We start from the raw sequence: 22,995 nt of genomic DNA, 5'->3' as shown, positions 1-22,995 counted from the left end.
GCGGTTTATTGTTTCAGTATCTTTGCAATGCTATTTTTCTCTTCTTCTTTCTTTTCCTGTTCTCTTTTTTATTTTTCTCCTCCTCATATTCTTTAACTGTTGTCAATGTCTCATATAACACCGGTACATAGTTACATATATCAATGTTTTTCAATAGCGGAGAAATATTTTATATTAAAATTAAATTGTGAAGTGGGGATAATTTTCTTTGTGAGTTGAAAACAAAATTGTACCTCTGACGGATTAATAGTTTAGTTGTACTTTGGAATTCGACGAGAGTACATAGAAATTTTCGTGGATGCCATTCATGCAAGTATTAACGAACACTTCATTCAAATATATAACAGCTTATTTGATTGTTGACTTAAATGCGAAGTGGGTATATACAGCTTCGAGAGCCGACAATAAAGTCGGGCCTTTATAGTTTCTGATTCAGTTGTGCTTTGGACTTCGACCAGTGAACTTAGAAATTTTTTCTCCTCGTGGTGGGACCTGGGTCGGTAGTACTTGCGATATATAAAAGTTTAGACTTTTATCATACGCAATTATATATTATGTCTCAAGTATTACAAAGCGTTTGGCTGCATTTCTTTATACGTTTCTAAAGTGTTTTCATTTTATATCTAACTAAACATTACTGTACTTGGATTTTACATTGCGAATCTTACTTTTGTATGCTACATATTATTTGATATTATTTTATAATTCCATGATTATCTCTTGTTTATTATATTATGTAGCAGTTACTTATTCATTGATATAAACATTTATAAATATAATATCATTATATCAATGTAATTTATGTCCATTTACAAAATGTACTTTTACAAATGTATTAATTCTATTTGATCTAGCTCAAAGAATTATTGGAAGAGATTGCACCTAACTTGCTAGTATTGTTAATAATATGACAAATTTCAAAGTTTAATGGGTTCAGTGTTATTCATTCTTCTTTAAACTTTTTTCAATAAATTTTTCTTCAGAGAATTATGATCTGGCAAATAGTTTCTTTTTGTTTTTTATCAGATTTTTAATATATACAAAAAGTTTTCTCATATACTAACTCTTTAGTGTTTTTCATTACTTTTGAGAGGGTATAATATGTATATCTAACAAGCTTATACATCGATGCAATAGATGCATAATGAGTGCAGTGTTCTCCTATTGTGCTTATAATTCGTATTTTATCCGTAATTGTCGCTTAAGTCGGATACTTTTTTCGTGAGAGGCATTGACAGCCTTAAGTGATGTTTCTGTATAGCTCAATGTTTATTATATTCGGATTATTTTTCATACTTTTTTGTGACACAACGTTAGCAAAATGTAATAAAATCAGCTTTTGCACTTGCATCGTTCCTGGTAATGAAGTTAAGAAATTAATTGATCTTGTAGACAATGGGTTTGTAAATGATTTTAACCTTACTTTTTCTTTAGTAATTGTATTGCACAATAATATTAAAGAACTACTGATATTTAATTTTTAAGAAATTATAGAGAACTACATTTGTGATTCTTTTTTTTTCAGAATATTAGATAAGAAATTGTCTCATACATTGTATATTGATCTTTGTGCAAATGTAACACTAAAAACTAAAGAGAATGAATTCCAATGTACTAAACAAAATGGATCGGTAATATATTAAAAAAGCAAACCTATTAAATTATATATTATTTTATTTGATGCTTTTTTATTGTCTTTATATATATATATATTTTTTTTTAATATTTGTATTAATGCTTATCCTATTTTTATAGTTCTGTGCTACTAATTCTTACAAGAAAGAATTTACTGACTTAGGAATTGTGAATCAGTCAAATATAAATTTGGTATTAGGGTATAATAATATATCAATATCCATAGTTAATCCAAATTCAAATTCGACTGTTAAGACAACCGTTAGTTGCTGTACAGGGTGTACCGCGAAACTTGTTTCCGATACTATTACTTATCATGTACGTTATAAGTGAATATAAAAAGATTTGCTTTTTTTTTCCTCAAATTCTTACACATGTATAAAAAGAAGCGTATAAATATTATTTTAGGTTCCACCATTAGGGACAATAAATCCATGTAAAAAACAAATGTCTGCTGGCACTGTTTCTATAGGATCTACTTTAGTAATTCTACTATTTGTGTTTAGCGGATTATATTTTATCGGTGGTGCGATAGCATTGAAGTTGTTAAGAGGTGCAACCGGTTGGGAAATGTTACCAAACCATGAATTCTGGTGTGATCTTCCATCGCTTATTCGAGTAAGTATAGCATACTATTAAAATTGTAAATAAATTTGCGATAAAATCCAATTTTTGTTATCTTCTTATAGGATGGCATTACTTTCACATTTAACTGCTGTAGAGCAGATAGTTACGAAAGAATATAAATCTCTAAGGCAATTCTATTTATATTATTTTTTTATACTATACCTAACATGTACAAACTTGGCCCTAATTTATACATCTTTAAATAGTATGTTTATAAATAACCGAGACGTTAGAACTTTCTCTAGATTTTTAAATTGTGACATATCTGTGCTATAACATTTGATAATGGAGATAAAAGTTATTTAATATAACATATACAGTTGCTTGTTACTAATGTAATTTATGATCTAAAAATTTTACTATTTTGTGAATATTAATTATTTTACATATTTTTTACAGTATATTCATACAAGCATGTACATGTATTCATATTCACATAGTAACACATACTATGCACACACGAGATGAAATATGTGTGTGTGTATGTGTGTGTATATATATACACATATATTTTATTATTTTTTGCCTACATATATTACCATGTACATACTATAAATGAGAGAATGTGATATTTGTTATGGATTTAACATATAAATTTTAGTATATATTATAACATTAAGATACAAAAGTAAATTTCAATCGAGTTTCTTTAAGCGAAAGACAATGTAAGAACAATAAAGAATGCTAACATGAGATACCAAAAACAAATTCTTATTTATTTTGCTTCATTTTGCAAAGTATCATAAGAATTTTAGGATAACGATATTATAATATATTAATATATAATTATTATAAGATAATATACTTGAGACTTTTTTAAGAATATAGTAAAAACGGATGTTTTATGATAAGATATTATTAACATAGAAAAGTATATAAATATATTTAAACGGTTTAACCATAAAAGTACTCACGTTTTTCAATAATCAAACAATAAATAATTATTCCGTGTGAAAATGAATAAAATGTAAGAAAGTTGGACTCTAAAACGGTCTGCTTGAACGAAATATCAAGAGAAAAGTGACAGCTATCTCTGATCGCATTTAGTTTTTAACATATATATCTACAAATTTGAAACTTTTCGGAATTTTCCGCACGATAAACTACGCAAACTTCCTTTAACATCGATTTAAATATAATATCATGTGTCTTTTTTTATTTTTTTTTTAGATAAGAAATTTCTAATATACTGAATTGATTGAACATAAATAGCAATCTCTGCTTTGTATACATCATTCAATGGGAGTATTAACATACATTCATACATTCAATAGGATGGTCAATGCTCATAATATATACGTAATTCATACTAATAGCTTTCGATACCATCAATAGGAATAGAAACCTCTCTATCAGTTTGTATCACTAGCCACTTGCCATTGGCATTTAAACCGCATATGTTAATACATTTCGACGAAAAGACGTTTACGATATTAGCTACATCTTGTACGCTATTTGCACGGTACAGAGAGATATGATTCATTAGTGCTATGTCATTAGGGAAGAGATTATTATCAATTGAGAGTAGTAATGGCTGGTTATTACGAAGCGTTCCTGCATAATTAATATAAAAATGTAAACATGAATAATAATATAATATTTTCATTCTTTTTGTTAAGTATAATAAATTTGATTCCATTTTCATTACCTTTTACTTGATGTGGTCCAACGGTAACCAATACCGCTCTGTGATCACCTGGCATATGACTATCTTTTAGATCAATACCAATATCTTCGGCCAACATTGGTGCATTGATCAAATTTAAACCATTTTTCGTTTGCCCCGTAAGTATTCCAACTAATACAGAAGTATGTATGAATTTCTTATTCTTCATATCTGGGCCAACAGTTTGGCTTTGTACAGTTGTATTCAATTTTCCTTGAACGAGTCTTGCAGCTAACTGTCCGAGTTTCTTCGATAATTCTATCCAAGGTGCGTTATCTTCCGTCATCGCGGCAGCTAAAAGAGGAGCATTGACGATACCACTTACGGAATATTCCGTTGTCTTTCCGGATAAAGCTAAAAATTGTTGAGCTATTTCAACGGCTACACGTTGCTGAGCTTCGGCAGTGCTAGCTCCTGCAATGAAGATGATCAATGTCATTTTCTCATTCGAGTTAGAAACAACGATTAGAAACGAGAAAGACAGATGACCAACCAAGATGTGGAGTAGCAATAACTTTAGGATGTTGAATGAGCTCGATAATCACAGGACTCTTTGGTGGTTCTTCCGTAAACACGTCCAAAGCTGCACCACCACACTGACCAGTTTTCAACGCATTTAAAAGTGCTTCTTCATCGACGATACCACCTCGAGCTACGTTTATAACATTTACACCTTTCTTACATTTTCCCAAGGTCGTAGCGTTTATCAAATCTGAAATTCAATTGTCCATTATCATATAAGGGTATAGCATTGTAAAAGGTATGATTAATTTTATATTCGTTTAGAGATCTCGTTACTTCTCGTTTGTGGGATTAATGGCGTGTGTACAGTAATGTAATCAGCCATCTGCCATGCTTCCTCCAAGCTAACTTTTTTAAATCCAAGAGATTCAGCAACTTCGTTTTTCAGCAATGGATCAAAAGCGATGATGTTCATTCCAAAAGATTTCATTCTTATGCCTACTTCTCGGCCAATTCTGCCCATACCTAAGACAGCTAGTGTTTTACCAAACAATTCAAAGCCAGAATACAATTTTCTATCCCATCTTCCTTCTTTTATCGATCGAGCTGCTTGAACAACGTTACGTGCTAATGCAGATATCATTGTACATGTTAACTCGCAAGCACTGATACTATTACCGCCGGGAGTACTACAATTTCACGAATAGAATAGTTTACAATCTTGATGATAAAAGGAAATGTAATAGAATTTGAAATTAAAAGTCTTACTTTAATACGAGGATTCCCTTGCGTGTTGCTGCTTCAAGATCAATGTTATCCACTCCGGTTCCAGCACGACCTATTACACGAAGATTCGAACTAGCGGATACTACATCAGCTGTGACCTTCGTTTCCGAACGTACGATTAGAGCATCGTGGTTCTAAAAGTGAATATATATATATATATATATATATATATATATATATATATATATAACATTGTTTTATTAGATTAACTCATCGTTATATTGTAACAAGCAAAATTATTTATCATTTTATTTATATTTTGTTTATATTGTATTCATTTTGAATGAACGCATCTATTCCGTTTCTTTTAAATTTCAAAAGAAAAATTACAAATTATTCCAGTTTTATTTCTTCTTAAAGATATAAAATCCTTTCTCTCTTTCTCTCTCTTTCTATATATCTGTTTATAAAGATCTATCGAGATCGGAAAGTTTCATGTAAGGATATAAGCAATTTCTGTGCCGATACGTTGCGTTGCCTGTTGAAATATGAAGGTAGAAAGATTTGAAACGAGAGTCCATGCTGCAAACCGAGGAATGAAACAAACTAGCTGCCAAGACGAAATGAGATAGAAGGAATAAAGAGAGAGAGAGAGAGAGAGAGAGAAAAAAAAGAGAGATAAAAGAGAAACAGACTCAGGCTGCTATGGTACAACGACCTATGCAGTTAACCGGTATTCTGCCTCCTCGACAAAACTGGATATAACCGGATTCGGAGAGTGGATTGCAAGTGATAAAAGAAAACGAACGACTAAACGACGTTTGTGAGATTATTGGAGAGACAGAGGGGGAGATATAGAGATAGAAAAAGAAAGGGAAAACTGGAATGAGGAATTGTCTGTATCAGAGAGAGAAAGAAAAAGAGAGAATGAGAGTAGAAGGAAGAAGGTAATTAGTTTAGCAAAAATTGCATATTCTTTGCAAGATACACTTGTACGTACATAATATTATGCCTGATAAATATCAATTTATGGACAATAGATGATTCCTACTTTTTTTTTTTTCTTTTTTTATTTTTATCTATCTATTTTGTAATCTTAGTGTCAATTATGAAAATGAAAATAAAATTGAAATGATGCAGTCCTCTTGAAAGGAAAAAGAAAAAGAAAAAGAATTGCATAGTTTCGCGAAGAAATATTTCATACAATACTTCATTTTGTATATGTATATACAGTTGTTCATACATACTTTATATATTCGATAAACGTCAATTTATGGATAACAGATGATGATTCCTATTTTTTATTTTTATCTATCTATCTCGTAACCTTGGAAGTATGAAAGTGAAATCGAAAGGATGAATTTTTGAAATTACTTATAGAAAACTAATTGTATAACAACGTATTTGTATTATATAGAAAAGATTATTTTCAATTAATTTTTTTAAGAATTTCCTGATCCGTTAAAATAATATGAAATGTTTTTTGGGATGGGATGCGAATGCCCTTAGATATCTTGATTAGATTACAAAGTCTAATTGAAAAATCTTTTATATATGCATTCGATTGTGAGATTAAAATAACAAATTGTTATGAAAACATTTTCACTTTCATTATATACATTCATTTTTTTGCCTTTCGATGTCGATAAACCAAATACATTCATCAATGTGTACTTTTTTAATAAATCGAACAACTTTGTCCAGACATCATAGTGTTTTGAATTTATTTTTATAGTGTATATAAAATATACAACGAATTAAAAAAAATAAATGGCTTTTATCGTTGCGATAGCAAAAGATTAAAAACTGAGAATTCTCTAGATTTATTATAAAGAAATTATATAAAAAATTGTAAAAAAAAAAAAATAGTTCTTTTTTTTAATTTTTAAATAAACATTATTTAATTTAAGAGAAAAAAGTATATCTGAAACAATTAATTTGTGATACTTCTTTACACACTTACCTGTAGTTCCTTGATAAGCTCTTCTTTAGAAAGTTTATATTTCGTAGTTATAGGAATTCCATATTCAGAAAGCAGGGAGCTACAGGATTCGTCCACAGGGTCACTTATAAGAACGCTTCTCAAGTTAACAGACATGTTATCCTTGAACAACAGATAGCCCTTGAAAGATGTTTACTTCGAAATAGAAATAATAAGCCAAGGAAATAATATTCTATGTGTGTTTACAAGGTTTTATGTGTTTATATGTGTCAAGTTATAATAAGAGATTATGTATTCAAATCGTAATAATTAAGATAGATAAAGGTATAAATAAATAAATTAATTAGTTAATTAAATAAATAAATAAATATCGTTAGATATATATGTTTCTCAAAAAATCGAATAGAATGAAAAATTTATTTGATGTTGAAACTTTCTAAAATTTATTAAAAATCTTTTCTTTTTTCTTCTTCTTTTTTTTTTTTTAATTTAATTTATGATAAAGAAAACTAGCGTACATATATTTATGTCGTATCGAGTTTATGTTTTCGAAAAATAATAAGAATTTGATCGAAACAAATTTTAATCTAAATGTTTCTCGACATTACATACTTGTTCAATGTTTTTTTAATCTCTTCGAATTTATTAACATTTATTATACTTTTTATTTAATCTTAAAAAAGATATCGGTAATATGTATACGTAATATACGATAGCAGTTAAACAAGTGATTTACGAACAGAAACATAATGTAAAAGTATACGTAGAAACTATCGTATAAAACTGTTACCTTGAATTTAATATCTATATCGAGTTTATGCAATAATACAGACTGTTCATTATTTATAATTACAGATAAGAATATCATTTTTCTATTTTTTTTTTTTAAATCGAATATGTGTGTCGAAAGTATACGTTTCATTCATATTATTTTTACAAGTGTCTAATATCAGCAAAACGATGTCATTTAACATATGTTTCTTAAATGAAATAAAAAAAGAAAAAGTAGAAATAAAAGCAAGGAACAAACAAATTATTATAAAAAATTGATCGAATTGAAATCTTATAATTTTTATAATTCTTATAGTTGAAATTCTAATATTAAAAAAGAATCGTACTTTAAAAATAATGATCTAAAATCTTGAAAAAGAAGGAGCGTACCTCACGTAAAATGTGGAACGTAGATTTCCGTTGAAATTTTTAATTAGTTCGCAAATACTCTTAGTTATTCTAAGAAAAATATATGTGGTGTTCTCTACTCGGTGCTGGTTTCAAACCTAACTGCTTCGTTCTACTGTCAATTATCTTCTTATAGCCGTACTCCCACTCTCAAGATAAGAGCGAGTGAAGCTTGATTTCTTTTCTTATGTTAGCTGTTTGCTCGTTCGTAAGAGGTTTAGATCGACCATATATGTATATCGTATTTAATAAAATGCGTGGGAATCAATTTTAATCCTAAGTGGAGGATTGGTAGCAATCTAAAGATCCATTATTATTATTCTTGGAAAAAAAAAAGATGGAAAACAATCCCCTATGAAAAAATCTCTTAAAAAAAATTTATTTATCGGATAAAAATAAAAAAGCAATGTATCTTTAAATTACGTATTTACTCTTTGCGAAATTATTTTCTTTCCAAAATTAATCGAAATGAAAGCTACTTATTTATTGTTATAATATGTTGAAACAAGTTTACTGCGTAATTTTTTTACTAATCAATTGAACTTCAACCTGAATTTATCTTTTTTTTTTCTATATCAATCATTTTGTTGAAGAAAAGTAATTAAATATAAAATAATTTCAATCCCTCAAATGACCAAATCTGTTTTTCTTCAGCATGAATAATAACTATATATTATAATAACTTATAATATTCCTACAAGTTTGGATTATATGTTAAATGTTTACCCAAACGTACTAAAAATCAATTTGATAATTATTTAAAGAAAAAAGAAAAAAATAAAGGCAATTCACGTATTTCTCAATTTGTTTCTTCATACAGAAGAGTATAAATAAATCGAAGAAATGATTGAATTAACGCGATAACAAAGCGCAAAATATATTTTCTATTCATCAGAGGGTCACACGATGTCGAGTGATGCAATCGTTGCTGGGGGTCTGATTGAAGAATAATAACTATTGCGATAATAATCGATATATATATATATCTTATGTACTTGGCATTTTTTTGTCGATTATAGTCTTTATCTCTTTCTCTCTCTCTCTCTCTCTCTCTCTCTCTCTTTTCGTTTCTAGTTCTAAATTCTTAAAAATTCTAAAATTTTATTAACGTAGTTTACGCGTGTTAGTCAATGATAAAGATACTGTTACGCATTCTACCGAAAAATAATCGATTTTATAATGGGATCGATAGCACGATATTATCGTATAATATTTCTTTCTACTGTGTTTAGAAACCATTATTGTTATCAGTATAGATCATATCATAGATATTTTCTTTATAGAAACTATTTCGTCTTACTCATATATTGTATTTTTTCGTTTCTACGTATGGGATGTATAATATTTGGAAATTTTGATTGTAGATAATGAATTTGTACATATAGACATATATATATTTTTATTATTATCCGAGATTAAAAATAAAATGTGTTAATAAAAAATTGTTAAATAAATTGAAAATTAATATTGGGATATTTTTCAATTCATAGACAATGTTCTCATTTCACATTTATATTTGCCATAAATAGATACATATATATTATAATAAATAGATAAACTGATACATATGAAGTTTTCGAAATTTATCCTTGCTACAAATAAGTTAAAAGATTTAAATTTTTCGAGATAATTAGAAATAATAGTTTTTTGAATTTATGAAAAGAGTTGCTCTTTTCGAAATGGAAAGCTATACTTTTCATTGCGCGATGTACGATGATGTCTCTTTAAAATAATCAAACGACGCACTTAACGATATAGACAAGTTACAGAAACATTTGACTTGGGATACCCCCAGCAGAACGAACGTGTAAAATTATCTTTTATCTCGGCGTATGGAAAATAACTTGGTTTACATAAATATCTAGCATAAAATTTCTGGATTAGAAATTATGTATGTATATATATTATGATTTATAACGTTCGTTCACCTATATCTGAATGTTATTAAGAATAAATTATTCCAAAATGTTTCATTTAGTTGTTATTAAGTAAACAAATTATTATTTTTTTATCGAGAAGATAAAAATTGATACGTCCGGCATTGATATGACGGATCAACTAAGAAGCTTCTTTTCTTTAATACCAGTTTACACTGGTTAGAAGTTTGTGAACTCGAGACCTCATCGATATAGCTAACACTTACAGAAAATCGTAGACATATATATATGTATACATTTATATAATTATATATTGATATATTTATGCAGAGATACACATAAATAATTTGTATTATTCGAACTTCTGATAACATTTGTACTATTCGAACGAATGAAAAGACGATTTCATTTCAATCGAAAAAAGGAAGGAGAATATATGCATATCTACATATATTACATATCCACCATTTAAAAGCACGCCTCATATGCTTTTTTTTCTTTATGCACTTTATACTTCGATCTTTTGCACAGAACCCACATGAAGTACGATCTTATTCGATGAGACAATACGATTAATCTTATCTCTTTCTTTCGATACAAGTGTTTCTTAACTATTCCCAAACTTTCGAGACATAATCTCCTGACGTTATCTTCTTACATACATACATATGTAATTTATGGAGATATCAGAAACTTTGATCTTTTGATATTAAAGTTTGGACTTCAATTTTTTCGGTGCATCTAATTTTACAACACAAATATACACATATATATATATATATATATATGTGTGATATATATATACTTGTATATATATCCTCCTTCTTTTTTTATCTCTCCTTATATCCTTTCTTCCTTTTTATTATATTCGGTAGACATTATAATAATAGTTTGAACTCTTGTTTTTAATTCGGACATACTCCAAAGGAGGTAATAGTAGATATTAAATGTCCGTAAATCATTTGAATACATGTATATATTTACGTTCAATATATATTAGAATAACACGTAAATCGTTTGAATACATATATGTAGTTATGTTCTATTTGCATATTCATGCAAATGTTCTCTGACGCATATAGGAAATATATAGGAAATATATAGGAATTATTTCTGATAGTTGTAATGTATTCTATTACAGCAACAACATTGACAAGCTTTTACAGGAATTTTCAATCAATTCGAACCGGAACAAAAAAGAAAGTTTTACGAATCGTTAACAAATAATTGCATTAAGTGATCGTAACAATTTCATTGCATTATCGTTATCACATACCGATCACGTGATCTCTCTCTGGTTGTTCTATGGTTAACTTCATCGAGTACATGAACTTTGAGACTTGATAATACCTCCAAACTACACAGAATTTATAAATGAATCTTAATCATCATTTCTTCAGTGTTTATCTCGAAATTATTATCTTTTTATAATAGAAATAATTTTCATGTTGTTTCTCACGCGATCGCCGACATATTTTTTTCTTTTCCTTTCTTTTCGTTTTTTTAAATTATTTTCACACATTTCTCAAACTGTTAAATAAAATATTAAACTACAGCTACAGCGTAGTTCTCCGAATCGTCACATTGAATATTTTGTCGAGTAAATTTAGATACATAACTCAAAGTAATATTCCGGTTCTTAATCAGTATATCAGCTATGTAATATGATTAGATAGTATCTTTATCATCATTTTTATTAGTATTATTTTCTGATATAACATGCAATGCAGGAATCTCTTGTATTGAATTTAATTATACAACACGATTCTCGTTAGACTCATTTTCATTTCTATTTTCACCCCTGGGGCGATCAGCTATAGCCAATCTACCTGCTCTACGATTTTCTGTACATCTGCAGCAAGGAATTTCTCTCATTCCTTCACGGAAATTACGCGAAAACAAGGCGTAGAATAATGAATTCAAGCAGCAATTTATATAAGATATCAAGAAAGTCGAAACGGTCAGTATAGCAGAAAAATTAGAGTTTTGATCGTTATTTGAATCCCAGTTTAGCCAAATTATGCGAATTTGTTGCGGCAGATTACAAAGTGCAAAAAATACTACTATGAAAATCAGCATCCTGTTAAATATATATAATTATATATATATAAAATTCAGAATAATTTTTGAAGTAAAATATACATCAAAATATCTATGTTGCGAACATATATAGATACGTATACATATATGCAGGTATGTATCGTATTTATGAGAAAGCATGAAAATTTGTATAAAAATATATATATATATAATCTATATTTTTACGTATATGTGTACCTATGTACCTCTGAATTTACGTATATGTATAAACATATCCATCAGATCTAATTGTCTATTCAGTTTTTATTTATATATATATATATATATAAATTCTTTAAAAGCACATCGATTTTGAGCAAAATGAAAATCGGAAATAAATCCTCGTTACGAGGGAAAATTATAGACGTGGCAAATTATGTTATCGATGCTCTGCTCGTTCGAATAGATGGAGGGTATTCGATCACATTGATTGACGATTCGCCGTCGATCTAATACTTTTTAAGAAATGAAGCTTATACGAGTAAGAAAAATAAAAAATATCAAAGGTGAGCTTGAATTTAATTTGGAAAGAAAAAAGAAAAAGAAGAAGAAGAAGAAGAACAAGTAGAAGAAGTAAAAGTAGAACTTGAAGAAAAAAAAAATAGGATAGACGAAGTAGAATGAAAAGAGGAATGAAATGTGAAAGGATATGTATAAGCTTGGCATATATGTCATATATATGTCTATATATATATATATATATATATATATACATATATATATACATATACATATACATATATAAGTCGTATACAGGGTGGGTTAAACATTCCTAGATGATTTTAAAAATCAATCACATTAATCCTTTTTCTTCTCTTCTCAGATCGCAAAACTACAAGACATTTTGTACAATCTAAAAAAACAAATCGTTCTAAGAGTTAGCTTGGAAAAAGTGTAACTGATTTTGAAAATAACATAGAAACTCTTGTCCCACCAAATATTATATAGTGTACATATACATGTACATATATAAGACGATAAATGAAGTAAGCGTAACAGTAATATGCCTGTGTGTATACATATATATGTGTGTGTGTGTGTGTACTATTCAAGAAACAGCGAAGACAGAAAAGACAATTTTCAAAGATAAATACCTTATAACCTTAAGTCTTGCTTTCATAGCATTTCTGCAAGAGGCAGAAATATGCTGACCATTTTGGCCAGGTCTATCAATATTATTACCGCTTTCCCAAAGGTGCATAACGGTTTTTGCGTAAAAATAGGACATCAATGTCAGTGGAAGGAGATAAAGGCAGAAACAGTTGATAGTGTCCATGATGTGTTTTTGGTAATCCTTCATGTTAGATCCACAAATGATACCAACGGTACCATCGTTCAGTTTGTTGACATATGTTTCGAAATAAATAAATTTTGGTACGGCATATAATGCTGATATTACCCATACAATAATAACGACTGCTGTTAGACGCCTTTTGGTCAACATCGCTTTACATTTCACTGGATATACCGTTACCAAATATCTTTCTATGCATACTAACATCAATATCAAGATGCTCGCTGTATAGGATAATGAATGAATGAACATATAAACCTTGCAGAGCAAATTACCTAATTTCCAACTATGCATCAAATAATTCAACAGAGTTTGATAGATGCAAAATATGCCGACGCATAAGTCTGCTATTGCTAAATTTGCCAAGAAGAAGTTTGTAATGGATCGTAAGCGTCGAGAAAATGTCACCGCGAAAATTACTGTCATATTACCTGAAACAGATAGTTGATCTAAGTTAGCTGGATTCGATAGAGATCTTTGAAATGTTATAATGAATGTTGATGGCCTTTTTTTTTGTCCTTTCTTTTTGTTCTCTCTCTCTCTCTCTTTTTTTTTTTTTCTTTTGAAATTTAAACATTACTTCGAAATTTCATTTAAGCATATAATTTCATTCACATTTTAAACTAAAGATTTTTTATTAAATTAAAAGTAATAAAATGGAGAAAATGCAACGAGTGAATCCTAAAGTTTGTTTTAATAAATAAATTAAAATTTACTGCAGTATTTTCTTTCCTATTTTTATTCCGATAAATCGGATATAGGAATAATCTTAATATATTGCTTCTCACGTTTGCGGTTTAGAATTATTCTAGGAGAACCAAAGATCCATTAATCTGAATGTATTTACGATCGATCGATCTCGTACCTATTCATATAGCAATTCATATTATAGTTCCGTTATTGTAAGAAGAAAATAATAGATGTTAATTGATTCATTTAATTCGTTGTATATAATTAAAATAATTTAATTAATTAAAAATAATTATTACTATCAACTAATTAACGTTTTATCTTTAAATGTTAAAAAAAGATAATTTGTTGTATAATTAAAATTAAAACATTTCGTCTGGCAGACGCTGGTGAGATTATATTAGTATCATTTTTCAAAATTTTCGCCCCTTATACCTAATACCTCGTAATAATGATTAATCGTTTTGCTTGTTCAGCATATACTCCAAGGAAAATATTCTTTCTAAGTATCTTGTTGAATATGGAAATTATACAAAACGTGTATATATATATATATATATATATATTAATTTAATATTAATACTACTAATATATAATGTAATGTTTGTATATGTAAGAATAATTTAGTGTAGATATAATATTAGAATATTATGGAATAATAGTAAAAGTTAATACATTGATTAAAAATAACATTATTTTATACATAATATATATATATATATAATAATATAGACTATTAAATATCTTTATAATAATATACAAAAAATATGACATGGTGTTTCCATTATTTTATTCAACTTTATCGTATTCGTGTCAAATAAAACCGATTATAAAATAGCTGTGTCATAAGCAAACAAAACAGATTATAAAAAAGCAGTGTCATAAGCAAACGAAAGCGATTATCAGGAAGTAGTTTTTCATGTAATAAAATGTAATTTCAGAAAGAGATGGTTAAGCGTAATTACAAAAAAAAAAAAAATTAACGAGAATGAGAGAATGAAAAAAAGAGAAAGAAAGAGAGAGGGTAAGAGAGAGATACAAAGGTGCAACGACACAAGGTTCACCTTGTTCCGCTGGCTATTTCAATTCGATGTCGATCACGTTCGATCCCTGCTTCGAGTTTTATTGCTTAGCAATGCTACCGTCTTGTATTGCGCCTGTAAGTTGCTCGTACGATTCTCGAATGACAATGGAACGTCATCATCCGAAGAAAAAAAAAAAAAAGAAAACAAAAGAAAAAAGAAAATGAGAGAAAATAATGCGAAGAAGCTTAAGGGGAAGATAAAAGGAAAGAGAAAGGAAAAGAAAATGAAGAAAAGCAAGCTCAAGATCGTACACCTACATATATATTTTCTTTTTTTATATGTTTTCAAAGTTCGAACAAAAGGCAGACTTTTTTTTTAAATTACGTTGATAATGGTAAAGTATGCAATAGTCGTAAGAGAAGTAGAAGATGAAGAACAAGTAGAAGAGGATTCGACGATTTTAATATTCAACGTCTCAGCCGTTGCCGTTTATTCATGACATTTTCTCTAATCTCTCTCTTTCTCTTTCTTTCTTTTTCGTACCTATTTTTTTCTTAACCGTACGGGATTTTCGAAAGAAGAAGAAAATATGGCCACGTCTAAAAGTATCCCACTTTTGCGGCAGATCCCTTCAAATCGTAAACTCACGAGCCATTAATTCTACCTATTCGACAGTGTTCAACGAGTGAACATAAAAAAAACATTCTTTTAAATCGTTTTCTTATAAATATACTCTACGAGGATCGAAAGAAATTTCGGAAAAGTCTAATTTAGCTCTTTACAATTCGAATGTAATGTGTATAGTTTTATTTACTATTTAACTTAATATAGATAAAACCTCAGGGAAAAACGAGAAGTGACGATTATTACGATTGGAGTATAATAGGTATAATAAATCGTTTAATTTTATTGGATTTCATTGGTTAAAGTGAAACGTGTGGTGGAATTCTTAGTATTTTGTAATAAAAGAAAAATAATGTGTTCTAATGATACGTAATAATAATAATGTAAAAAAAAATATATTAATGTAGTATTGAATTGGTTAGTAATGAATGTATTGAAATTTTCAGTATTTCAGTATTTTATATATATATAAAATAACAACAGTATAATACCGTGTTGGCTAATAGGTAATCTTCCAATAATTAATAAAAATCTTAATTAATAATAAAATTAAATATGAAATACCGAAGATATTTAATTACAAAGATATAGCATTATTAAAAAAGAAAAATTAAAATTATATTAAAAATATTCGCATGTAAAATAAAATACGATAAAATTTAACTCGATAGATAGCAATTTAAAAATAATCAAATAAAGGATGATTCACAAATTCCCTTTTTTATTTTTTTTTATAATAAAATAAAATTCGATTAACTTGCGATTTAATGCGTCATCGACCCGTGTAAAACAGAAAATCTGTTAAATGTACGTATTTTCCAAAAAACAAAAAAATAAAATAAAATCAAATAAAATCCAATAAAATCCAATAAAATCAAATCAAATCAAATCAAATTAAACCAAATCAAATCAAATCAAATCAAATTAAAAACATATGCAAACAAAACAGAAGATCGTGAATTTTATTTCAAAAATTATTATACTTCATTACTAGAACCATTAGTAAAATTGTTTTTTTTTTTGAAAAACGGTTGGAAGAAGAAAAAATGAGAATTTTCATGAACGTACGTAGATTTAATAATAAAAATCTCACAAAACTTTTCGTAATGTAGGTATAATATAATAATCCTTGAGACCGTTGTGTTTCCGTTTCATTTGGAAAGATTAGTAAAAGTCTTTTTTTTCTGCCATTTTGTCGCAAATCTCTTTGTTCTTTTTCTCATTTTTTCCACGAGAACCCTTTTCTCCCTTTTCAGACGCCTCACGATCGATTACTCGGCGTTTTGTTCGTTCATACCCCTACGCACAAGTATTTCTTTTTTTTTTTCTCCTTATTTTCACCCTTTTCCTATTTCTTTTATGTTGTTCCTCTTTCCCTCTTTTTGGCTGAAGATCTACGTTGAACTCTTTTTTTATTTTTCTTTTCTTTTTCCTTTCTCTTTCATACACTACTTTATCTCACTCCAACATCTTTGTCAACGTTTACACATGCGGTGTATACAAAGATATACATAGAATGCATATCAAAATGATGGATTAAATTTTATTTGGTCGCTTTTAAATACATATATGTGTGTGTATATATGTATGTATATATATATATACATACATACACACACACACACACATGTATCTTTTCCCACTTTAAACGAAGAGATTGAGAAAGAGAGAGAGAGAAAGAGGAAAAGAGAACACACGTACGTACACACAGATTCACGAATCATTATTTTCTCTTTCCAGTAGGTAAAATCTTGTCGGAATTACTACTGTTCTAGAATATAAGGAAAAGAAACGACTGACTAAAACGTAAATGCTTCGATACAGTTTTACATTTGTAACGTTTTATCAGACTTATTTGAAAGAATATAAACCTTAACGTACCTAGTTTTTAGCTGATGTCTTTAAAACGATAAAAGCTTCGATTAGATAGCCACATAAGATTCTAACCGTAAAGGGAACGTACGTAACACAACCGCAAGACTTTGATGTATAGTTATCTGTATAATTAAGACATGCCACACACGAGTCTAGTGATAACCCCTTTGACATCGAAGTCTTGTCAGCTGCATGAAGTCTGAACAAATATCCAGTAAAAACCGCCTACTAGTTGAATTTACTGTGGATTGCTTCATACCACAGTTATGGATATTAAAATTATTTTTTATTCATTTTCATAATTGAAACTTAAGCTTTTCATTTATTTATAATATTTCCTTTTGCAGAGCTATAAAAAGAAAAAATTGAAAAGGATAAAATAAATTAAAGTAACCAAAAAAAACATAATATTTAATAATTCAATAATATTTAATAATTAAAGTAAGTAATAAATAATTGCTACTACGTACGAAAGATAATTAATTTTTCTATTGCTTTTCGCATAATCTCATATACTGTATATATAATTATATATAATACTGATATATGTATGTATAAAAAAGTAATCGATTTTTAAAACCGTTTAGGAACTTTTGCCTCGTCCTGTATATACATTTTCATAATTTTATATATATATATATAAACATATATAATATATATTAAATATATTATGTATCGTATTCGTAATAAAGAAGAGGGGAATCGTTTAAAAAGAGAAGAAAAAAGCAAAACGATTTATTCCAATTTGAGTTGCGTTTTGTGTTGGCTCAAAGAACGTTCGTATTATCGTCATCGGGACAATAAATTTCATTTAGGTTTCCCGAAAGGTCCTCATCTCTCAAGCAGGGGACAGAAATAGGAAAGTTTCATTTTCAAATTTCTCAAGGAAGAAAAACGGAACTTGGTAAAGTTTTAATCTTAATCTTTTGCACGATCGATATAAGCACATCCGAAATTTACCCCTTACCTCAACACCTTTTTATTTTGTATATGACGACTTCAAAAGCTCATTACACGAAAATCTTATTTTATAGATCGCTATACATATACTATAAATTCGATATTACTAGTTATGTTTCTTTTGAAAACTCGTGATAAATAGAACGAAGAAACATTTGCAGGTAAATGACCAAATTTATTTTTGTATTCATTATATTACTATAGAGAATGGCAAAACTATACTTTATATTTTAAGAATTATTAAATTGTTATAATATGTTTAAATTAAAAAAATAAATAAAATTTTTAAATAATTAAAATTTTTATCATCAAAGTAAAGAAACTTCTTTTCGTCTTCTATCTTTTTCTAATTTTGGATAATAATACTTATTATTTATATGTGTACGTACGTGTGTGTACGTCATTCGAAATCTTGAAACATCGAAATCCGTTTGAAATTTTCAATATTCATCTTAATAATATCAAGATTGACGTAGATTTGTTATTTTCTATCAGATTTTAATTAAAAAGTTATGTGTGTATTTGTGTGTGGGTGTATATATATATTATAAAATATAAATTTAGTTAGTATAGTTTCAATTTGATTTAAATCCTTTCAATCGTTATTTTTTATTTCAAAAAATATTTCATATATGTATATACATACATACATACAAATATATATATATATATATGATATATATATATATATCATATATATTATATATATATATATAAAATTTTTTTAAAAGCTGTATCAAATGCGATCAACAGAATAATTAATTAAAAATAATGAATGGCTATGATAGATATACATTTTTTAATTTACGAAAAGCGTATTTGCAAAAATATAGTAACAAATATAAAAATGCAATATAAATGAAAAAACGTTAATTCTTATTTGCAATAAATATCAAATTAGATATATATATATATTCTATATATTATTAATCATATTTACTTCTTTCTGGATCAAAAAGATATATAAATTAATAAATAATATTGAATTATTTCATTGATGATATAAACGTCGACGTTTACGTGACGTATGATATAAACGATACGATATACACGTATATTCATTTATTTTACATCACAAATGGCTCATTTCCACTTGCTACGCTAATTTATACAGCTTTATTTAATTAGTTTTGAATCACCTGGCTTCGACATATATATACACACACACACACACACATATGCATATGTATCAATATATTAAATATTATTATAATCCTTCGATATTTTGCTCATTCATCTTTTACAATTTATTTGTACGATATTTGATAAGGCAAAGAAAGAGAATTTCTTTAGTTCTTTTTTTCTTTTTTTCTCTTTAATTTATCGCGAAGCATTTCGTTTCTAAACGTTGCCCAAGAGGTTTATATACTTCTTTATATACTTTTGTCCCTTCCTTGTCTCTCTCTCTCTCTTTCTGGTGAGAGAAACAAAGAATTGTTATGGCTGTTGTTCAGCCAACATTGTTCTCACGGTTTCCATGATATTGCCATAAAGTTATACCGAATTATGCTAAGATTTTAAAAAGTAACTCGCTAATATCTTGTTTTCATCGGAAGTATTTCTCCCTAAGGATATAACGTTTATGCTAATTTCTGATAATGCCGAATCTGTAATGGCGCCATTGAATGGAAGATTATTAAATTCTAACGAAAAACAATTTTTCTTTTCTTGTCCTGATTTTCATTATTTCTACCCGTTATTTCACTACCACATATTACTATTACTAATAGTACTACTACGAATTTTCTCTTGATTCTTCATTCGGTCAGCCACAAACAAGGTGAATAATCAATGAAGAATCTTTCGTGCATTTCAAATTACTTAATGTAGATGGAACAGTAAAATAAATAGAAAGATATTTTATTAGATGAATTTCTTATAGATAATGCTTGAACAAGTTTTCTCTTTTTTTTTTATATGATAACATATATATTTTATATAAAAAAAAATGATTATATTAAATTAAAATAATATATAAAAAAAAGAAAATAACTACTTACCAGAAATACAGCAAAAGAATACAACAGTATAGAGAAAAATGAAAATCGCTTTAACATCACTTCTTTCAAAGATGTATTTTGTCAGAGAATTGTTGTAAGAATTGTCGGTGGACAATTCATCAGTATTATCATCCAATATTTCATCAGTCGTGTCTGGAGCCTTGTCCAATCTGAAAAAGAATTTTTAGAAAATCTTTTTCATTATTTACATTTATATTTTTTATAAACTATATAATTACTATCATGTTTAAAAAATTCGGGTATCAACAAAAATTATTATATATATATATATATACTTTTTTCATTCATATTCATCCAAATAATTTCTATCAATGAATATAAAATTATTGAGTATTTTTTATATCAGAACATGAAAATAAAATATTATCTAGATATATGTTTCTCAATTTTTTCTTTCCATTTTTCTTTTTTTTTTACAAACCGATGTTAACAATGTATATTAATGAACGTAAAAGGATAGAATGTTTTTCCACTAGTAAATAAAATTTTTATAATTTTTTCAACCGGATATAATTGAATGTCACCATTAAACTACACGCTCAGTTATTTCAATGAATGAATGAAAATTTATTGGGTTTCTCTCTCTCTCTCTCTCTCTCTCTCTCTCTTGTACTCTCTTCAATTAGAATCAAACGATAATGGAAGATATTATATTTAGAGAATAGGAGTTAACTAAAACTTGTAATAAAATAAATTCAACAACCGTTAGCATAATACGAAGTTTGTCAAATATTTAAATAAAATCGATTTTACAAAATCAATACTATCTTTTAATAAAATAGAGAAATTTAAGATTATAAATAGCGAAATAAGAAGAAAAAGTTTACTAATGTTGTTATTAAACGAATGCTTGGTTTTTGTATCTTTTGTTTGACCTTTTCTGATTCATCGTCGAGTTTCGAGAGTTCAAGATGCCGTGAAAAGTTAATTACGCGAAACGAAGACATCATGCTTATCATATAAAAAAATCATTTATGTATTTGCAATATTCTAAAATTTCTTGTAACATTTTAATTGAAGTATTTACGTCTTTTAATTCCGATAGGATATATCTATGTAAATGCAAGATATGGCTGTTAACGATATAGAGAAAAATTCTTTCCTTGATAAAAAAAAGTAATTTGTTTACCGATTATTTTATAATTTACGTAATTTTTAAATCGATCGCAATATGAATTTCTTTTTGTTTTTTCAAGATAATATGAATTTAAAAAAAAAAATTGTTAATTAATTATTAACAACACGTTGAAAAAATAGAAGAAATTCTGCCCTTTAAAATGATAGTTCATTCAAGTCTTTACGACTTTTAGTTCCGGAGATACTCCCATGTAAATAAAAGATGTAACTGTTGATAATGTAAAAAATTATTTTTTTAATAAAAAAATGAATTTGTTTATCGATCATTTATTAATTTATGTAATCTTACAAATCGGTCGCAGTCCGAAATTCTTTTTGTTTTTGCAAAATAATACGAATTTACTTTCTAAAGAATTGTTTCTAAAAATTGTTTATAACAAATTGTTAATTAATTATTAACAATACGTTGAAAAAATAGAGGAAATTCTGCCCTTTAAAATGATAGTTCATTCAATTCTCTACGATTTTTAATTCCAGAAATATTCCCATATAAATGGAAAACGTTTAGATTGATCTACTGACCTATATAATTTCATTCAAATTAGCACGGTAATACACTGACCTACATAAATTCCGGAAATATACGCACCCTTACTACCATTACTACGAACAACTGTTTTATACGAATCATGAATGAAAATTTTTCGACAGCAATATCTTGAGAACGAAAAGTCGTAGAGACTTGAAACCAACCCCGATTTCAATTTATTCTTTATTTATTTAAATATTGCAATAATATTGTTATAATAAAATCGATTTTGTTAATAATTATTAAAATTAAATTTTTTCTTTTTTTTCGTAAAAAGAACGTAACTATAGCGAAATTAAAATTTTTATTGTAATTATGTAAATTTTATATTGTTTAATTATAATTAGGCCTAGTACTACTACTATTACTATTATTACTATTATTATTATTATTATTATAAACAAATGTACTATGTGAATTATGAATGGAAATCTTTCGACAGCGATATCTTCGGAACGAAAGTCGTAGAGATTTGAAACCAACACCGTTTTCAAGTATAATTTATTGTTTATTTATTTAAATATTTTTTTTATTTAAATATTGCAGTAATATTATGATAATAAAATCGATTTTGTTAATAATTATCAAAATTGAATTTTTTCTTTTTTTTCGTAAAAAGAACGTAACTATAGCGAAATTAAAATTTT

At 27.5% G+C, this 22,995-nt stretch overlaps 3 protein-coding genes across 4 annotated transcripts in view; 1 reads left to right on the top strand and 2 right to left on the bottom strand.

Moving 5' to 3' along the window:
* Positions 1-1,209: 1,209 nt before the first annotated feature.
* Positions 1,210-2,966, top strand: LOC122634653. Of its 2 annotated transcripts, none has more exons than XM_043823794.1 (5): positions 1,210-1,399; positions 1,526-1,631; positions 1,756-1,953; positions 2,044-2,253; positions 2,662-2,966. In XM_043823794.1, the coding sequence occupies exons 1-5, from the start codon at positions 1,248-1,250 to the stop codon at positions 2,728-2,730; spliced, it is 735 nt and encodes a 244-aa protein (XP_043679729.1). In that variant the 5' UTR covers positions 1,210-1,247; the 3' UTR covers positions 2,731-2,966. The 2 variants fall into 2 exon arrangements, with proteins under 2 accessions (XP_043679729.1, XP_043679730.1); XM_043823795.1 differs by having other exon boundaries at positions 2,325-2,966.
* On the bottom strand, positions 2,385-8,377 carry LOC122634649 (D-3-phosphoglycerate dehydrogenase). The gene is made up of 7 exons (XM_043823789.1): positions 8,220-8,377; positions 7,080-7,220; positions 5,159-5,310; positions 4,727-5,079; positions 4,422-4,640; positions 3,911-4,342; positions 2,385-3,816 (listed from the first exon to the last, which is right to left on the bottom strand). The coding sequence occupies exons 2-7, from the start codon at positions 7,212-7,214 to the stop codon at positions 3,572-3,574; spliced, it is 1,536 nt and encodes a 511-aa protein (XP_043679724.1). The 5' UTR covers positions 7,215-7,220; positions 8,220-8,377; the 3' UTR covers positions 2,385-3,571.
* A 3,489-nt stretch (positions 8,378-11,866) lies between these two features.
* Positions 11,867-22,995, bottom strand: part of LOC122634712 (trissin receptor-like) — a 13,714-nt gene continuing 2,585 nt past the window's right edge. The window contains exons 2-4 of the mRNA XM_043823919.1: positions 20,662-20,831; positions 13,288-13,918; positions 11,867-12,194 (exon numbers count right to left, since the gene is read on the bottom strand). Of these exons, the coding sequence (XP_043679854.1) occupies positions 11,867-12,194; positions 13,288-13,918; positions 20,662-20,831 (1,129 nt within the window). The remainder of the gene's footprint in view (positions 12,195-13,287; positions 13,919-20,661; positions 20,832-22,995) is intronic.

Source organism: Vespula pensylvanica, chromosome 15 (genome assembly GCF_014466175.1).
Source record: "Vespula pensylvanica isolate Volc-1 chromosome 15, ASM1446617v1, whole genome shotgun sequence".
Taxonomy (NCBI): domain Eukaryota; kingdom Metazoa; phylum Arthropoda; class Insecta; order Hymenoptera; family Vespidae; genus Vespula; species Vespula pensylvanica.
The sequence above is the reverse complement of the archived record's forward strand: the minus strand, read 5'-3'. Positions and strand labels throughout refer to the sequence as shown.

Excerpts from the sequence above, each read along its gene's own strand:
- LOC122634649 (XM_043823789.1), bottom strand. The coding sequence starts at position 7,214 with ATGTCTGTTAACTTGAGAAGCGTTCTTATAAGTGACCCTGTGGACGAA. Across the intron at positions 5,311-7,079 it reads AGCTTATCAAGGAACTACAG|AACCACGATGCTCTAATCGT; the intron begins GTAAGTGTGTAA and ends ATTCACTTTTAG. Across the intron at positions 5,080-5,158 it reads AAGGGAATCCTCGTATTAAA|TACTCCCGGCGGTAATAGTA; the intron begins GTAAGACTTTTA and ends GTGAAATTGTAG.
- LOC122634653 (XM_043823794.1), top strand. The coding sequence starts at position 1,248 with ATGTTTCTGTATAGCTCAATGTTTATTATATTCGGATTATTTTTCATA. Across the intron at positions 1,632-1,755 it reads GTACTAAACAAAATGGATCG|TTCTGTGCTACTAATTCTTA; the intron begins GTAATATATTAA and ends CTATTTTTATAG. Across the intron at positions 2,254-2,661 it reads ATCTTCCATCGCTTATTCGA|TATATTCATACAAGCATGTA; the intron begins GTAAGTATAGCA and ends TATTTTTTACAG.